Genomic DNA, 17,435 nt, shown 5'->3' with positions numbered 1-17,435 from the left:
AAGGTCAAATAAGTATTCAAAGCTTTCAGTGCTTACGTGAACCAGCTACCTTTGGATGAGAAATTGTATTAACAGACTTCGGCATTAGGTTTTCAGGAACTAACAGGTCAAAAATCTAAGCATTCCCTCCAGGCTAAGACAAGATCAGGATGTAGAGGATTAAAAAGCTTATGAAAAATAAAACAAATAGCTTTGCCATACAGAAAACTTCACTTGGAAGAACGGGCATAGGCATTGCTTAGTTCTGATTTTTGTCAGAACAGCTCACTGCTGACACACCATTTTTAAGGACATGACAGGTATCTGCTTAAGGAATATTAGTTCCCTTTCATATTTGGTAATTTCAGTTTAAAATAGTCTCTTTGGGATGCAACGTAGCAAATTCTTTGACAGATTAGTCTAATACTCATCTTCCCTTCTGATCTCAAGTGTACCCACAGCAAACCAGATTCAGGCTTGCTCACGTGAATGCATTTTTAACATCACTGAAGTTGTGTATAACACGCCCTGGAGCCCAATTCCCCATAGACCATAATGATACCGTAAAGGAAATAAAAGCTTGGGCTCCGCCAAATAAATCTCATTTAAATCTTGATAGAACAGCATACTTGTGACCAACTTCAGTCATCCCTAAAATAAGCTGCCTGTGTGGCCACAATAAAGCTGTGGTTCAACTACGTTCTATATTCTCTCTGGCCTGACACCACATTCTTGTTAACACCAGCAATGCAACAATTATTGGTTCCTTGAGAAACCTAAAACAATGAAATCCATCTGCTGTGGTGCACTGCTTCAGCGCTGCGATGAAATATTACCTTGCGGTATTTAACAAAATAGGCATTGATGGGCAAGCCGCCATCCCGTCCCGAACGCCACACCAGGGTGTATGTGTCCGGCTTGAGCGTCTGCGGGGGACTGAGGATGATGGGGGCTTCTGGGGCGGAGATGCTATTCAAGGGCTTTTCTGTCGCAACTGCCTCGAAATGCAGCTTTGTTGGAGGCAGGCTTGAAAACGCTGTTTCCACACCAAAGTCACCATCGCTTTTGACAGTCTCCACAGGAGCCATTTCTTCTGCTTTCGTGCCAGTTTCTAAGGGAACTGTAAAGGAGGAGTCTGGTTACATCTTTGAGATGACGTATATTCGCCCCACACGGAGGGGACACTAAATCATTTAAGAACGTCATTTCCAAACAAACCCTGCTGCAAAGCCAGCTCAAGGGATCCCCACGCAGGCCTGACCGCAGTGCCCAGCTGAACCTTTGCATGCTGGCTTTCTGCTCTTTTTTTTTTTTTTTTTGGGTGGCATTTCACAGCAGCAAAGAGAAAACCTGAAACGCAATGTCCATAGGCACGGTTTGGTTACCATCTCCAAGAAATTAAGTAGCAGCAATGTATGTTAGAAGTAAAAACACAGAGCTACACTTGTGACACAAACGGAGTAATTTTAAATTAATTGCAGTTGTACAAGGAACTTTTCATGCCCTGAATTGGCGTGCACACAAGAGGACATTCTCCCACCTCAGTTTCTGAGGTTTTAGCTGTAATTTCGATCAGCTTTGAAAGCCGCACGACCCGACTATTTCATTTGAAAATTTATGCCGAGAACAAACTCAGTTTACAGGCAGATCTAACATGCAATTTAATACCAACGCATTTCTAGAAATCCTGCTCCAGCCTCCTCCAGCCTATTTACTTTGCCCGGTTTGAAATAAAAAAAATAGTATCAGTAGTACGAAAGAGACCATGAGACAGAAAAATACTGTTCGACTGATGCAGGGCTTGTCAGCATTCCATCCGGGAAAGGGGTGGCAGGTTGGACTTCTGAGATTATCCAGGACAAGAAAACGTCAGTGCTTCAGATGAGAGCGTTTGGGAACCAGCGCAGCCCTTAAAGGTTGCATGCTGCTATGTCAGGACTGCCAGATGTTCTTAGCCCTGTCCTTTCTTTCAGATTTGTGTAGGTTTATGTTACGTGCAGGGGTCTGGAAGGGGAAGGGAATGAAGGGAACTTGGTTTACAAAACAAACAAATTCCTTGGTAATGTAAAGCCTCGGCAGTGTTAGCCTGGCTGACTCAGATTCCTCCAAACCTCCATTAAAATACCAGCAGCAAGTGTGGCTGCTATTTTTGGCCACTTTTTAAAAAGCTGGGAAGGGAAGGAAAGTTCTCTTTTCAAACTGAAGACACTCTGCAAGCATGTGTTGTTTGTTTCTTCCTATTTGTTTAGGGATGCTACAAAATTCAGAGGCAGGAGAAGGGAACAACACAAGGAGAAGCTCCCAAAGCCAGACGTAGTTTGCTTAAAATGTCAGAAACCCTAGGACGACCTCAAAGTGAAAGGATATCTACTACTGTCAGTAAGCAGTGGGAAAGTGATGCACTGCCGCACATTAATATTGGAAACAAATGCTGTACTCGCTCGAGGAGCCAGAAGGCCCAGTGCATTGTGACGGACTCAGAGGATTTGTGGGTGGGCACAACACGGTTCGATGCCTGCTGGCATGGGGAAATGGACTGTTGTGCATGGAGAATTAGTTGTGGTTTAGGCTGGTGACAGGAGACCCGCAGTTGTTGCTGTGTTTATTGCTCTGAGAGGGGAGTCGTCAACAACTGGCAAATAATTTGTATTTTGCTTTTGGAAAAACAACCCTGGGTAACAATTTCCATTAAGCAATTCAGAGCCGAGCTCTTTTTACTGGGTTTCTGGTATGATTGCTACCCATACAAACCAGTACTTCAGACTTCCGTTGGCTGCTGTGTCATCATGTAACTCTCTCCAGCTGCTGCAAGAGCATCACCCCTTCCCCCTTCACTTCTTCACGCTTTCTCCTCTTCCTCATCTGCCTAGCCCCACCTCAGAACAGAAGCGGGACTCAGCTGGGTCAGACCAAAGGACGAAGTGCCCCAAGATCCCATCTCCAACAGTGACCAGAAGTAGAATTTAGGGAAGGTTTTAAGCCCGTTTGTCTCCAGCCTTTTGTAATGCTTCAGTAACAATATTTCTAGTTCAACAGGGTGCTGTGAAAAAATACTCCCTTGCAAACGGGGAAGCACTGAGCATCCCAAGCTGGAGCATCAGGAGAACGTATTCACAGCTTTTACTTGTATGCTCTGTAATACCCCATGTTTTATAGCTCACTATCACGTTTCCCCTTTGGGTGCCTCACTTTGAAGACAGAGCCCTCATCGTTTCACTCTCTCCTCCTGCAGAAACTGTTCCATACCCCTACGAATCCCCCTGCCAGGTTTTACAGCATCTTTTCTACTTATTCTACACCCTTCTTTAAACAGGGCTGCAGATGTACAAGCAGTTTTCAACCTGTTGGCATTCCTTTTATTTGTATGGCAGCAGAGCAACCTTTGTATTTTGTCATCAGTGCTGTCTCTGCTGTGCAAACAGATCACATTCCCAGGCATTTCTTCCCCGCTTCTTAAACAACCACAGGATCCCCCCTTCTATGAGCTTGCTAAGTACCTTAGCAAAGGCTGGGAAAGTGCTCTGAAAATCTGAACATAGCACATCAGTGAAGTCACCCCAGCCTGGCAAGCCTTTCAAATTACCCTAAAACTTCTCAGACATGTCTGGCCTCTATAAAAGACAGCTTGAGCCTGCTTTCCAATATAACATCAACCTAACTCTAGCAAACGCTACTCTTTCTTGGGTTTTATACTAACCTGCCTGCCTGCCTGCTTGGATTTCCTGGAGTGTATTTTTCTCCTTAATTTCCATTAGACAAAAGTTATTTTGAAGAATTAACAGTGTAATTAGTAGCTAAGGAAAGATACTGCCATGCATGCAAACGCCACAACTGTCTAAAAAAGATTTAAAATAAATGTTATGCCTATAGGATGCTAAGGCTATCGTTTTACATTTTGGTGGTTTCTCACTATGATGGCGGCTTAAGTTGCCCTGCCTGCTTTTAAGACCATGCAATGGATCAGGTCATGGAACAGATCCAGCAGAAAGAAAAAAAATACATTTTTCAGCCAAATAATCTCTTACTCTGTGCTTGAGCAAGGCAAATTGCAGAGACAAGCTGCTGAGGCAGAGAGCTTCCTAGGTTGATCCTACCACCAATGAAATGCACCGGAATCACAGCTTAAGCCTTTCTGAAGCACCTGAACGACTGACTACCTGGCACAAATTCTTCATTAGAACTTCTAAATGTTTGAGCATGTCTCCTGGCATGGATGGGAACTGTTTAAAAACCCTAACAGCTCCCAGAAACTACTTAAGTTTTATATCAAAACCAAATGCCTTAACCACCCTCTACATCATAATCAGCAGCATATTAGAAACCGATAAAAGTTAATAAACAAAACATTAAACTTGAACTTACTGCCATAAAATTCTGAGGCAAAGCAGTGGGATTTTTCTGTTTGATACAGATTGAATTCTGGGACGATATTTAGCTTTGTTTCCACTTAGCAAGGTCCAGCAATAACTTATAAATAAAACTATATGATGGGATCATTTTCGTTATTTTTTTTTTCCCCTTCCTCTAAGAGAACCTTTCAGCATCTTTTCAAATCATATAAATGAGTTTAATTGGTGATAACAAAGAACTTTAAGTATGGGACCACATATACAGAGAATCTTAAAACGCACTGACATTCAGCCAAACGTCCAGAGACAAGATGCTGTAGGAACTGAAAAACTAAGTCACTTCATGTAATTAAAACTTGTACCTTAGTTCTTGTGGATGGAATTTATGAAGGGAACTTAAAATTGTACTAATATAACATTTCAATGTCAAAAAAAAGACTTTCTTTCCCTATCTCGCCTTTAATATAAGAATTCTCTTTTCCTAGCAGCACAGCACCCACCTTGGGAAGTTTCTTAATCACATATTAGAATGCTAAGCACCATGCAATACACCCAGCCATTTCCTCTCTGCCTATCAGTTGACAAAAGAGGGAAGGGAGAAAGAGGACCACGAAGGCAGCTTGGACCCCTCTGCTGCGTTTCCCCAGGGTACCTCCACTACCTACCTTTCTTTTAATTCTTATTTAGATGCATTTCTCACCTAAATCCGTATGCTGACTACCTCTATGCTCCATGTTATGGCACTGGATTCCGTATCAGCTTTGCACTTCAGGCTTACCAACTGTGAGGAAGGCTTCCGACATGGCAGAGCCATGCTCGTTGATGGCTTCGCAGGTATACTCCCCCACATGGCCTGGAGTCACATTCCGAATGCGCAAGGAGCTCGACCCTGCTTGAGATGCGGTGAAATAGGTGGTGGGCTCTGCAACAGTGCTGCCCGGCATTGCTTGAGAAGGTTCCTGCGGGTTTGGATGAAGCACCTGGGAGGGGTGGCTGGTAATGAGGCCTCTGCTGTCATACCAACGGATCACGGGAATGGGTAGACCAGTGGCGTTGCAGGACAGTGTAACGTCCCCACCTTCTGTCACACTGACGCTTGCTGGCGGAGAGACTATAACTGGCCTTGAGCCGCTGCCTAGGGAAAAAAGCCAAAAAGTAAGTGCGGTTAAGGAACATGTTTAATGTCAAACTGAGTCAATGCAATTAAAAAAAGAAGTCATGCACGCTTCTTGTTAATCATTTCAACTGTTATTTCTTGTCTAGATGGCATCTCTAGACTTCCTTTCCAGACTGAAGAGATCAGATGAAATTTATGCTTAGAGAAGACTTATAGAAAACCACACTGAAAGCACATTACCTTTTCTATACATGAAAGGGTTGACTGTCAAGGAGGAACACAGACATGCCTGACTTAGTCCACTCCACAGGCAAACAGGTAACAATATCTGTTCAACCAGCACATCTCACATCAGTTTGAATTTAGTTACAAAATATGTCAAAAGCTACACAAAATGGCGAGAAAACAGGAACAGTAAAGATCTTGCCCATGTCTGTGTAATAGCAGAAATCAAGTTCTCCAATATCGCAAAGTATCTTAGACTGAAAAGTGACCAAAAGCACTGCAGGTACCTGCTAGTCTGATACAAGCGAGTGTGCATTAACTCCAGATCTGAAAATCATTTTGTAAACTGAGGGTATGAAAAAGGCATTACTCAGCAGCCAATACTGCTAAGAATACCAGTTCATCCAGCACAACAGTACCCTGATTCCATTTAAGAATAACTTGTATCAAGTTCAACCAACTGATTTAATTGCAGCTGGTAATCTACACTTTAATTATCAGGTAACCACAATACAGAAACACCTACCGCTTTTAAAATTCTACTGAGAGCACCTTATTTGTAAGATTTGCCACATATAAAGGTCAGAAGCAAATAGATACATAATCAAGTTGGGGGGAAAAAAATAAAGCTTCAAGTAGAAATGCTTAATTTGAGTTCTTGGAGGCCTGCAAGTGCTCCTACCTGGCTGTACATGAAGTCTCCCAGTGGACTGCACAAATCCAATCCCATTGTTTGCTACACACTGGTACAAGCCAGAATCCTCCGCAACAACACCATGGATCTGCAGGCCGTTTCCCAACAGCAGGTGCCGTGGAGAACGATCGAGGGGAGCTGCATTGTGCAGCCAGGTGAGGGTCGGAGCAGGGCTTCCATGGACATCACACCAGAAATGCACAGTTGCTCCAGCAGCCACAGTTTCATCTTGCAGTCCCTTGGAAATTGAGACTGGCTCTAAAAAGAAAAATAATTTTACACTGTATGTCGGTCTGAGCCTAAATCCTGGAAAATAATACTGTGAAATGTTAAACAAACTTATCCCATACAAAGGCTAAGTAAGCACCACATACTTCTAGTTCTACGCATAAGCTAAGCTGTTTTTCCCCGCACGCTTGCTTATTTTAATGGTCTTTTCCCTCTATTCCAGTGATGTTTGCATCAATATTGTTAATAAAACACTTGTATTTTCAAAAAAATCTTTAGTAACATCCTCATTAGGAAAGGTGTATTTTGTGTCAACCTATTTTCCAAGTTCCTCTAACGTACACATTTCAAAAATCAAACAAAAACAGTCATGGAGACAAAAAACTCAAACACAGGAAAATCTACTACAAAGGAAAAGGGAGATTAGGAACAACTTGCAGACACACCAAGCTGGCCAAATAAATTTCTTTAGTTTTAGTTTTTGTCCTCATCCAAACATACCACCTCTACTTGCCAGCTTTTTGCTTATACACAACCTCAGAAGAAAAACATCTCTGCCACATTATTGACACAATATCCTGTATATACTTGGCACTCCGCAGAAAAATAAATAGATCAGTTCTTGCCTCAGAGTTTGTTTTCCTTTATTGTTAAATTATTTCAGACTGCAAAGGATTTGAGAAGAGATAGTCATGAATTTTAATTTGGGAGAGATGATGAGATATGCTCATAATGAACATACCTTTATTTTACTATGCTGATGTTGAGAAAGAATACTAAGCTACTTGTAATCTGATATCAAAAATAGCAAGTATACAACCAAAATATTTGTTGCCTGGACATGAAAATTTCTTTATTTCTTACCGAGTATAGTAAGTGAATAGTTAATATATTTCACTACTCCAAATTCATTTCCCACTACACAGGAGTAATTTCCAGAGTCCGATGCCTCAAGCCTGTCTGATACAAGATGGGAGTGCAGCAGTTTCCACCTGCCTCTGCCCAGTGCATCCTGGCCATCTTTCACCCAGTGGACGGAGGCTGGAGGCAGGCCACTGACAACACATTCTAGCGTCAAAGAGCTGTGCTGGGGCACTGCCAGGGTCTGGGAGACCAGGGGATGAAGTATGTGGAAGCCTTCTGAGGAAGAGCCTGGAAAAAAAGGAGACAAAAACTTGTCACTAACCTAGTTTTTAAATTTCCAATTCTGTGCTCCAGTCCTGAAGCTTTACCACGTCTTTTTAAACACAGGTATTTCCCCTTGTGACTAAGCACAACACTATAATTCTTCCAGAAATCTTGCTCAAAAATCAGTTTGGCAACTGCAGAATTATCCCTTGAAAAGGGAATACTGCTAAGTGCTCTGTCCTCTTGGGATTTGAGAAGCAGCCACATTGCTCCTGAGGCAAAGAGAAGTAAGAACTTAATGTGCAAATAACGCAGGACAAATTTTTTATAACATGGCATTTGAGACCAGTGGATATTTAGGCTGATACATCCATGCCAAAATCTTTTTCTTTGTGTGTTTTTTTCTTTTGACTCAGATTTAACCACAGAAAATGAGAAACAACATTCAGCAGATATTTACTAACCTCTTCACATACAGCAGAGGACAAACATTTGATTGTCGTAGTGGTAAGAATTTAAGACCTAGCCAAATGTATGATTTATTCAGTTTGAGATGTATTAATTCTGCAAAATCAAATCAAATACTTACGTGTGACTATAAGCTTATGTCCAGCAGGTTCTACTTTGAGATCATGAGTGACTGGGTTGTACGCAGCACATTTGTAGGATCCCTTGTCTTCTACAGATACATTCAAAATCTGCAGGTTTCCAGATGGAAGAATTAGGTAGTTATCTAAACAAGTAGGGAAGGAAAAATGATTATATTTAACTTAGTTTCAAATAAAGAATTGCTTCTTTTAAATAACCTGTCATAAAAATCAATCTGTTCTAAATTTAGGATCACAAAGAGATCATACTGCTATGAAAAGGATATTAATTTACAAAGCTAGATTTAGATTAAGTGATTTGTGCATAAAGTTGTGCAAGTTTCTGGAAGGTTTTAAGTTACTTCAGATAAAATTCCAAGAAAGAGTTTGTTGGATATTTATATTGCTGGTTAATGGCATAAAACTTCTCACCTGTTGATTGTTCCAGCCATTTTCCCCGCACTCGAAAGCGGACTTGTGCTTTAGGGTTACTTTCTGGCACCTTGCAGCCAATGAAAGCTGTACCGCCTTCCTCCGCTACAATGACAGGTTTCACTGAAGTATCAAAATTAGCTAGACCTAGAAGGGAATTGGTAAAAGGTTAAGAGCAGCAAAGGCTTGAGCAAGGTGAAGGGAAGTAATCACATTATTTACATTTAAAAAATATAGCTGGTATCAAGCTGATTATCTTTCCTGGCCCAGCATTTAGACGTTCATATCAACAGGCATGGTCCTTTCTGTAGTCTGTAATACCATAAGCCTTCCGGTGTAGACACGCTTTCTTACCCCACGAAGGACTAGCATTTCAACAGGAATAGTGAAGAGACAAAATAGTTCCTATGTTCCCTCAACTCCTCCGGGAAAAGAAAGCAGAAAAATCGGTAAGAGAAGACTGTGGTGTTAATCTTGGGCTCTGAAGGGCTCTGAAGGCAATACAGAAGACAATTTGAACTAACACGAGGAAGCCTTCTCATAAGAAACATTAAATTGTCTTTCTGTCTCTCTTAACACAACACGGAGTACAGCAGCATCTTCCACTCACTGCCGTGAGCAATGAGGCAAGCAGAAAGCCTCGACAATCAACAGCACCTTCAAATTTGCTACTAAAATCTCAAAAGGAGGATAAAAGTATGAAGGCTGCTCTTCTACTCCCTTCATGTTCAAAGCGTCTTCTAGGTTGAGAAGTTTTTCTATGCTAGCTACCCTTACGGCTCTCTTGAGAGGGTCTTACTATGGGTCAGTACTCTACCAAAACACTTACAAGAAATTTTCCTCCCAGGGGAATTTTGGACATGCTCCATAGATGAGATACCCTTACAGAAAAATCACTCAAATCCTGCTTGACAAAGGCCCAATTCAGGCAGCACTGCAATCTTAAGCAGACAAATCATCCTCATGGAGGAATACTACATTCCCACTCTCAGCACTACATCGTCCTTTCCACATGGAAAACATTGCACTTCCTCTAAACACTTTTAAATCAAGTAATTTACAGATCAAGCACCAAAGACTGATTAGAAGAATCAATGCTACAGAGATGGGAAATTCCACCTAGAATGGCAGAAGACAGTTCCCCCCCCCCGAAGAACATCTAGGTGGTTTTCACCAATGAAATGCTGTAGATGGAAGGTGCACAAATTCCTTTCATTTCCCAGGCAACAATTCTGACTCATTTCTCCTCTCCTTTCTTACTGACTCTCAAGCATGCTTCTGCAATGGCATGGCAGCTCACTTGCTGCTTTTTGATCGTTTTTGAAGATCCTTTTTGAAGAAAAGTTTTCAGGAACCTTGCATTTTAGGTCATTCGTTGAACTGAATGTTATTTCATTGAATAATATTTGCATTTGCTGGAAAGCTCTCTTAAGGTCTCTAGCCCAGAGTTCAGCTAAAAAGGAGCTATCGCCAATGCTAAATCAATCAGCTGTGGCTTTTCTAGCGGAGTCTTTAAAAGTCTCCAAGGATGAATATCCACAAGCTCTCCAGGGGAGCTGTTCCACATGTGCATCACCTGACAAATATGTAAAGGGTGAGTGTCAGGAGGACGGAGCCAGGCTCTTCTCAATGACACCTAACGATAAGACAAAGGGCAATGGATGTGTGCAAGAACATAAGAGGTTCCACTTAAATATGAGAAGAAACTTTTTTCACAGTGAGGGTGACAGAGCACTGGAACAGGCTGCCCAGGGGGGTTGTATAGTCTCCTTATCTGGAGACTTTCAAAACCCGCCTGGACGCGTTCCTGTGTGACATGATTTAGGTGTTCCTGCTCCGGCAGGGGGATTGGACTAGATGATCTTTCAAGGACCCTTCCAATCCCTAACATTCTGTGATTCTGTGTGACAGGTCTCATGTGACATAGAAGAATATCGGTGAAAAACATAACTGATCATATACTAAGTGCTGGCGGGGCGGGGATTTGAAACTAGGCTTTTTCTACAAGTCAACTAGATGAGATCTATGCAATTTGCACAGAGTGAGGAACGCAAACAAAAATTAACTTACTGCCTATTGATATCGCTGCAGCCCTACTCACAACAGCGCCCACGCTGCTGTTGGCAATGCACTGATAGTGACCAGACGTTGACAGGCTTAGAGAGACGATTGTCAAAGATCCTGACTGGATTTCCACTTCTCCCACCCTGCTGTCCAAAGGCTCTCCATTAAACAGCCAAGAAATGCAAGCTGTGGAGGGCTCAGCAGAGCAGTGTAGTTGTATGGGCGCACCAGACTTCTGGACAGTAGACAGGGGCTCAGAAGTAAAATGGGGAATTAAACCTAAAATGAAAGAAACAACAATATTAAGTTAGTGAACAGCATTTATTAATGTGTTTTGCGTGAGCACATGCAATGAGATTAAGGATATATTGACTCATATTGGAGACTAACCATAGCCTGTAATATAGCAATCCTCTTTTGTAAGGTTTGTGCCACTGGTCACAAACCAGACTTCTTTCGTTAGTGCTGGAAGGGACCGGTTGCTTCAGAAGAAAGTTTCTCAAGAGGCATAAATATTCCTAAAAAGACTACTCATATCACACACTGACAAATGCAGAGTCTCTAAACACCAAATTGTTAGCGATACTCAAATAGGTATCACCTTTTCTTTTGCAAGAGGAACTCATTACAAATTCCCACTCTCAAATGCCAGGGAAAACTTCTGGACAAGATTCAAACCCCATGAAGACAGTAACAATGATTAAATGAAGGTAGGTTCTGCTTAAAGGAAGGGCAAGATACATCCCCAACTACAGACAATGTGAGTGTGTACATCACACCCAAAAAGTAAATCTAACCCTTGCACCCAGATATGACCGATATCACTTGATAAAAGCACGATGAGACCATGTTTGCGAGAGCCAGAAAAAAGGGGAAAGCAATAACTGCAATCACACTGGTTTTAATCAGAGTGAAACAGCACCCGTCACCTGAACAGACAGAGTCTAGTAACACACAGCTGTAGCTGATCTGTCCCATATGAAGCGGGCCCGGACGTGACTTGTAAAATTTTAGAAATGGTAGCAGCCTGCCAGGTATTTATGCAGAACTGCCTCTGAGTCTGCAGAACTAATTAAAAATAGCAGGATAAAAAAGCTGGATGAACAGCAAAGGCTCTTGATAATTCCAAATACATGGACTTCATCAGGATGAGAATGATGAATTGGGCGCCCATTATCTTTACTGAGTCAAGACGAACAGAAACAGGAAAAGCTGCTAATAAATAAAAGGTTCAGTTCTACAAAACTTGGTTATGAGAATCCATTTATTTGCCAGAAGAAAATTCTTGCTTGTTGGAGGAAATTTTTTCCAATCCCGGCCAATGAAACATTGGGAATTATTTCCATTTGTTTTCTGTGGAATTTTCTGCTAAAGATCTTGTACAAACAGATCAAGAGAAAGACAATTAACACCAATAACTCCTATTTGGTTAGAAACATGGGAGAAAAAGTGTTTGCAAAGAGACAGAACAGCAAGGGAAAACAATTTTAAGTTGTGAGTAAGCTAAAAAAGTCCAGATAGTACAGGTCAAGACAAGATTAAATGACATCCAAATAAGAGACAGTTTTCTTGTAGGTGGGGCTCTCAGTTCATGCTTTTCTTCCAAAGTCAGTCTGTCCAAGCTCTGTCTATACAGATGAATTTCAGATGAGAAACTGTGCGTTTTTAACAGAACCATAAACTAAACTATCTGCATAAACAAAATAAAACTGGAAATTAAAGTGTGGCTTCACTTAAAAAAATATGAAATCCATAAAAATGGTATCCAAGCATTTCACAGGACTCCAGATGTACATTTTTAGCTTTTAATTAGAAAACTGTTTTTCCTATTAGTTCAGTTTGAATTTCCAGGGATAAGAGAAAAGCATTGGCCTTTTTAGTTCACGAGCCACCAATAGCTCTGAAATTGCACTGTTACTTTCATCTTCCCTCATCTTTGTCCCTGCCCTTGCTTGTAACACCAATACTTTACATTCAATGTAAAAGTCAAAATTGGTAGCAGTGACCCTGCAGCTGGAATTTATCTCCTATGACTGCTTGAAAAATAAAATTTATCCCATTTGCTTATAACGATTGGCTATGAAGTGCTAAAAGTAGTAAAAGCTTCTTTTTTGTGTGGTTACATTAAGACAAGCTGACTACGCAGAGCAGATGTGTCAATTAAAACCATCCCTCTTCTTTTTTTAACGCAAGAGCTGTTCCAACTACAGCCACGCATCAATGTTCGTGTTTCAAAGATCTCATTCCCCCTTTCCCTTGCAAATTTCAATCCCCTCCCAATCCCATGGGAACACAAGACGCACGGTACGCAGCAAAATCAGAGTCCAGCTAGTCCATGGAGATCCCAAAGAACAAACCTACATAACTGAGAGCCTTCTAAATTCCAGCATTTGTTTTAAGCCAAGTTTTCAAAAACAAGTCATATATCCAGCGTAAGACATTTGAGCTTCAGAGTGTAAGCGCTCCATGCATCCTTAAAATCAGGCTATCATTAACACGCATTAAAATTGGCATTAAAGTTGAAATGCACTCTAAATCACTGCTCGTTCAGAAGTACACGCTCAGCCTGCAAACACATTTTGGTTAGGGCAAGAAGGCCTTACCTGAACTCGTGGCAGAGATGAGAACTGTGACGGCAACAAAGAGTGGTGCCTGTAAATGTCCGGGATCTGGATGCATAGCGCCTGATTGCAGAAGTTGAAAGCACAAAGCTCCAGATTAAGATGAGGCACTGAAACAGCTACAAAACAAACAAACAGATGTCTACTGTAAATTTCAGGAGTTATTCTTTTAACTCTCTTACAACAAAGTGTTTGGGGTTTAAAAAAAAGCACGACCAGGAAACAGCCAATATTCTTCACAATATAGAAACCATCTGTAAAAATGAGTTAGAAGTTGAACTTAACTACGTTTCCAAGTACTATTCTTAATATAAGATTTTTCCACAGCTGGGATGTGAGGCATACGCGCTGAACCGTACAGCCTTGATAAATTAGACTACTTTCCAACCAGAGGAACTGAAGTCCAAAGTAAACAGCTTATCTATTTGAGATAATATTGTTTGCAAACAATAATCATTTGGTCATCTATCACTAGGCTACACTTGTTTTACAAGTCTTTGTGAATCTATATTCTGCGATGCAGCTACTGCTTGTGGTTGCGCTAAACCTGCTTAGTGAGATCTGTCATCTGCTTTCCTCGTCACGTCGGTCAAGAACCACGCTGCTTACGTGCACTGTCGCTCAGCTGATTTACAGGCAAACTGTGGCAAATCCTACTGAAAAAACATTACCGATGTCGATCTTGTTCTCATTTATATTCCAGAACTGAAACTGCTTTCTCATATATACTGCTGGGGTGCTCATTATGCACGCTTTATCTACACAGCTGCTTCTACAAGAGGACAGTCCTTTCCCCAGCTGTATCACGCCTGGCAGTCGCACTGCAGAAGACCTCCCTTTGAGCACCTTAACATAGGGACCAAGTTGTGAAACCAGCAGCCCCCCTTGCACGAGGTAAGTCTCAAGCACTGTTTCTGACACTCAAGAGTCCCCATCTCTTCTCCAAAAAAAGTTAAAAAAAAAAAAAACAAACACAAAACCCTGCAGCTATCACTCACTTAAGTTTTTTATTTGCCTTTTGTATTATAATGATTAATAAGATTTTAGTTCATTTAGCATAGTTACTTCATTTATCAGTCTGCCCGAAACAGGTCATACAATTTTGCTGCTGATAACATTCAACATATATTTTAAACATCTCATATATCAGATATGTATATAAACACATATCTAACACAAATACAATAACCATGAGTTTTACTGGCAGCGCACAGAAACAAGTGCAACAATGCATATGTTTGATAGGAGTTAAGTCCTAAGCAGCACTCTCAGTTTATTGAGTGCTTGCGGAGCCATTTGGTTCCAAGAAGCTGGATCCAGATATCAACAGCAAAATTATTCCCACAGTTTATTTAAAATTACAGTATTTTATCATCAGAATGTCACTGTAAAAAGTATATGCAAAATAAGCATCAGGAAAAGACTCCAATAACAATAAAAGTATCACTTCAGATTTTATAGAACTATTTGCTTACAACTACTTCTCCCTGCAAATTGCACTTCAAGTTTATAATGACAGTTTTAGAAGGCTGAGAGAAAATCTGACGAGTTCTGCTCCTGTTTCTGGGCAGTTTTATCTGATCCAGCAAATTTATTTCAGCTGTTCAGAAGATCCAGTAATCCTGCAGACCACGCTGCAACAGTTTGCTGGTTCCTGAAGGAGTCGGGACTGTTTTGGTAAGACACAGATGGCAAGGAAGACTGGCTGTGCAGAAAGCATTTTGGTTTATTTGAGTTCTCACTCGGTTCAAGGGCAGCAGAGCCGCTCCACCAGCGAGCACAGAGGACAAAGTAAACATGCAGAGAACTTGTTAACATCAAACACTTTTCTGAAGAGGGTGGGGGGCAATGTTGCTTTTTGCCAAATCTTCCCTTGACTATTTATTTATGAAAAGCAATGAAACGTATATTCTAGGTCAACTTTAACCCCAGCACATGGAGCTACTGGGTTATTTTGCAGCTGTCTTTTTAAACAAGGCCAGCTCATTATCTTTAACTAAACTTTATCTTTGGAGATCTACTTTATCCAGGCTCTGATTTCCCTTTGTTTATCTTTCTCTTTACATGTTCCTAGCTGCCAGTATCAACAGCTACTCCTCTTTTGACCTACCAGTTTGGCTTTCATAGGCTTGTGGAGTGGTAAGACCAACTGTAAAACAGTGAGTATGCAAAGAAAGCCACGAATACCAATGCTCTTTGACTGGAGAAAAAAGAAAAATATTAACTTTAACTGGTGTAGCATTGTTCAGCGACAATGCCCAGGCATCAGAATAAAGTTTTTCTGCCATCCGCTTTTGAGAGGACTGCAAAGACCTCCTATCCACCGGTAAATATGCAAACACTCAGAGAAGGTGGGATCCCGCAAAACCAAAAATATTTTTTTTCTTCTGCAGGTGCTTTACCTCATGTCACTATAGAAGGCCCTCTCTATGTAGAAAAGAGGAAAGACCACAGCTCACAGTTTTGGGGGTCTTTAGACACTCAGTGAAGAAGACTTGCCTCTAATATTCTATTAATATGTATCCAAGTGTTAAAAGGCCTAAGCGATGGAAGAACAGGACTCTTCCTCTTTGCCATCATTTCAATAATCCTGAACTTTCATTTTGCCTATGACATTTGACAGCAAGCATGGGTCATTGGGGATCTACCTGGAACAGAAAAAGGAGCACTTTGGCTGGATGTGACTCCACTTTAGTATCTCAGTATCCGGGTTGAGTTCACCCAGGAACATCAGTGTGACCCTCCGTTTGCTGTTCCTCACTTGAGATAATCAATTTCCATCACTGGTAAATCAAATAGTTATTTTGAAGGAAGAGGTGTCACTGAGAAGATGGGGCTATTTAAGACCCTTGTAAAATAAAATAGTACTAACAGGAATTATTCATAAAAATAACAGAATTGAATTGAGGTGGCCACCATTTTCATGGATCAAAAAAAGCCCTTTCCACTTCCAATGGCAGTTTCTCTAGACCATCAGGGACACGCACCAGAAAGCCACAGCATGGCAAAAGCACGTACTTTTCCTACCTCCACTCAGACATCTTCATCTAAAGTCACTTTCCAATTATTTTCCTCCAGTACTTGACCTCCTTATCAACTATGATGTAACTGCTGCTCTTGCATATCTCAGGTCAACGGAAACAAGGAAGACAAAGGGCTCATGTCACGAGACGGCAGAGTCCCGACCACTCCGATGGATATTTTTCTCTGGAGCACACTGCATGCACAGGGTTGTAAACGTGCACCCAATACCTTCTGGGACTTAAATCATTACAATGGAATACTTCTGAGGACAAGATAATTCTAGTTGTGTGCCTCATTTGTCACAGACACTTCATAAAAGGGAATCCTCATCCAACAGCCCTGGGGACAGGCATGTGCCCATCCATCAGCTGGCAGCTTCGTGCCCAAGACCTTCGGGATGCCACCTACTGGCAAGCAAAGAAGTCATCAGAGCTAATGTGAAACAGCACAACAGCATGGAAGGTGACATTTTAATCAGCAGGTTCAGGGTCCCCACAAGGTCCCCACTGCTGGGCTGGCAGACGGGCCTCAGCACAGGCCTCCTCACAGCTCCACGGCTGCCTCCATTGGGCAACTTGCAGGCAATCACCAGGATTTCAAGGCCTGAAGAGATAATTAGGAGGGATAGGAGCAACCCTGGGCCAAGATGAGGAGATCCAGGCCTCAGAGCAGCCAGGCAGGCTCCTCGCTGTTGCCTCAGATCCACGTGGCAGGACAGCACATCCCTGGCAGTAGCCCTCTTCCTCTCTTTGCACTTCTCAACATCCCTCCAGACACCAGTGGTCTTTGATGTAAAGCTGATGTCTTCAGTGCAGCTGTCTTAACCTACCACCTTCCAAACTAACTCATTCCTCCCCATGTTTGCCCCAAAACCAAGTGTGACACTCCAAAAAAGGGCAAGTGCTGCTGTTTACCACACATTCGTGTGGCACCTGGGCTGAGAGGATCCTGTCTCCTTCAGGACACAGGGGAGAACCTGCCCTCCTG

At 41.8% G+C, this 17,435-nt stretch overlaps 1 protein-coding gene across 6 annotated transcripts in view; it reads right to left on the bottom strand.

The window, feature by feature from the left end:
- CDON (cell adhesion associated, oncogene regulated) overlaps positions 1-17,435 on the bottom strand; it is a 57,718-nt gene that overhangs the window by 25,051 nt on the left and 15,232 nt on the right. For 5 of the 6 annotated variants that reach the window (XM_048063413.2, XM_066981077.1, XM_066981080.1 and 2 more), the window contains exons 2-9: positions 13,407-13,543; positions 10,810-11,082; positions 8,740-8,886; positions 8,310-8,453; positions 7,457-7,744; positions 6,353-6,622; positions 5,107-5,463; positions 816-1,099 (exon numbers count right to left, since the gene is read on the bottom strand). In XM_048063413.2, coding sequence (XP_047919370.2) covers positions 816-1,099; positions 5,107-5,463; positions 6,353-6,622; positions 7,457-7,744; positions 8,310-8,453; positions 8,740-8,886; positions 10,810-11,082; positions 13,407-13,482 — 1,839 coding nt within the window. In that variant the 5' untranslated portion in view covers positions 13,483-13,543. Of the gene's footprint in view, positions 1-815; positions 1,100-5,106; positions 5,464-6,352; positions 6,623-7,456; positions 7,745-8,309; positions 8,454-8,739; positions 8,887-10,809; positions 11,083-13,406; positions 13,544-16,072; positions 16,836-17,435 lie in introns of those variants that run through there. The other variant, XM_066981079.1, reaches the window with a different exon arrangement.

This window comes from Anser cygnoides, chromosome 21, assembly GCF_040182565.1.
Source record: "Anser cygnoides isolate HZ-2024a breed goose chromosome 21, Taihu_goose_T2T_genome, whole genome shotgun sequence".
Lineage (NCBI taxonomy): Eukaryota > Metazoa > Chordata > Aves > Anseriformes > Anatidae > Anser > Anser cygnoides.
The sequence above is the reverse complement of the archived record's forward strand: the minus strand, read 5'-3'. Positions and strand labels throughout refer to the sequence as shown.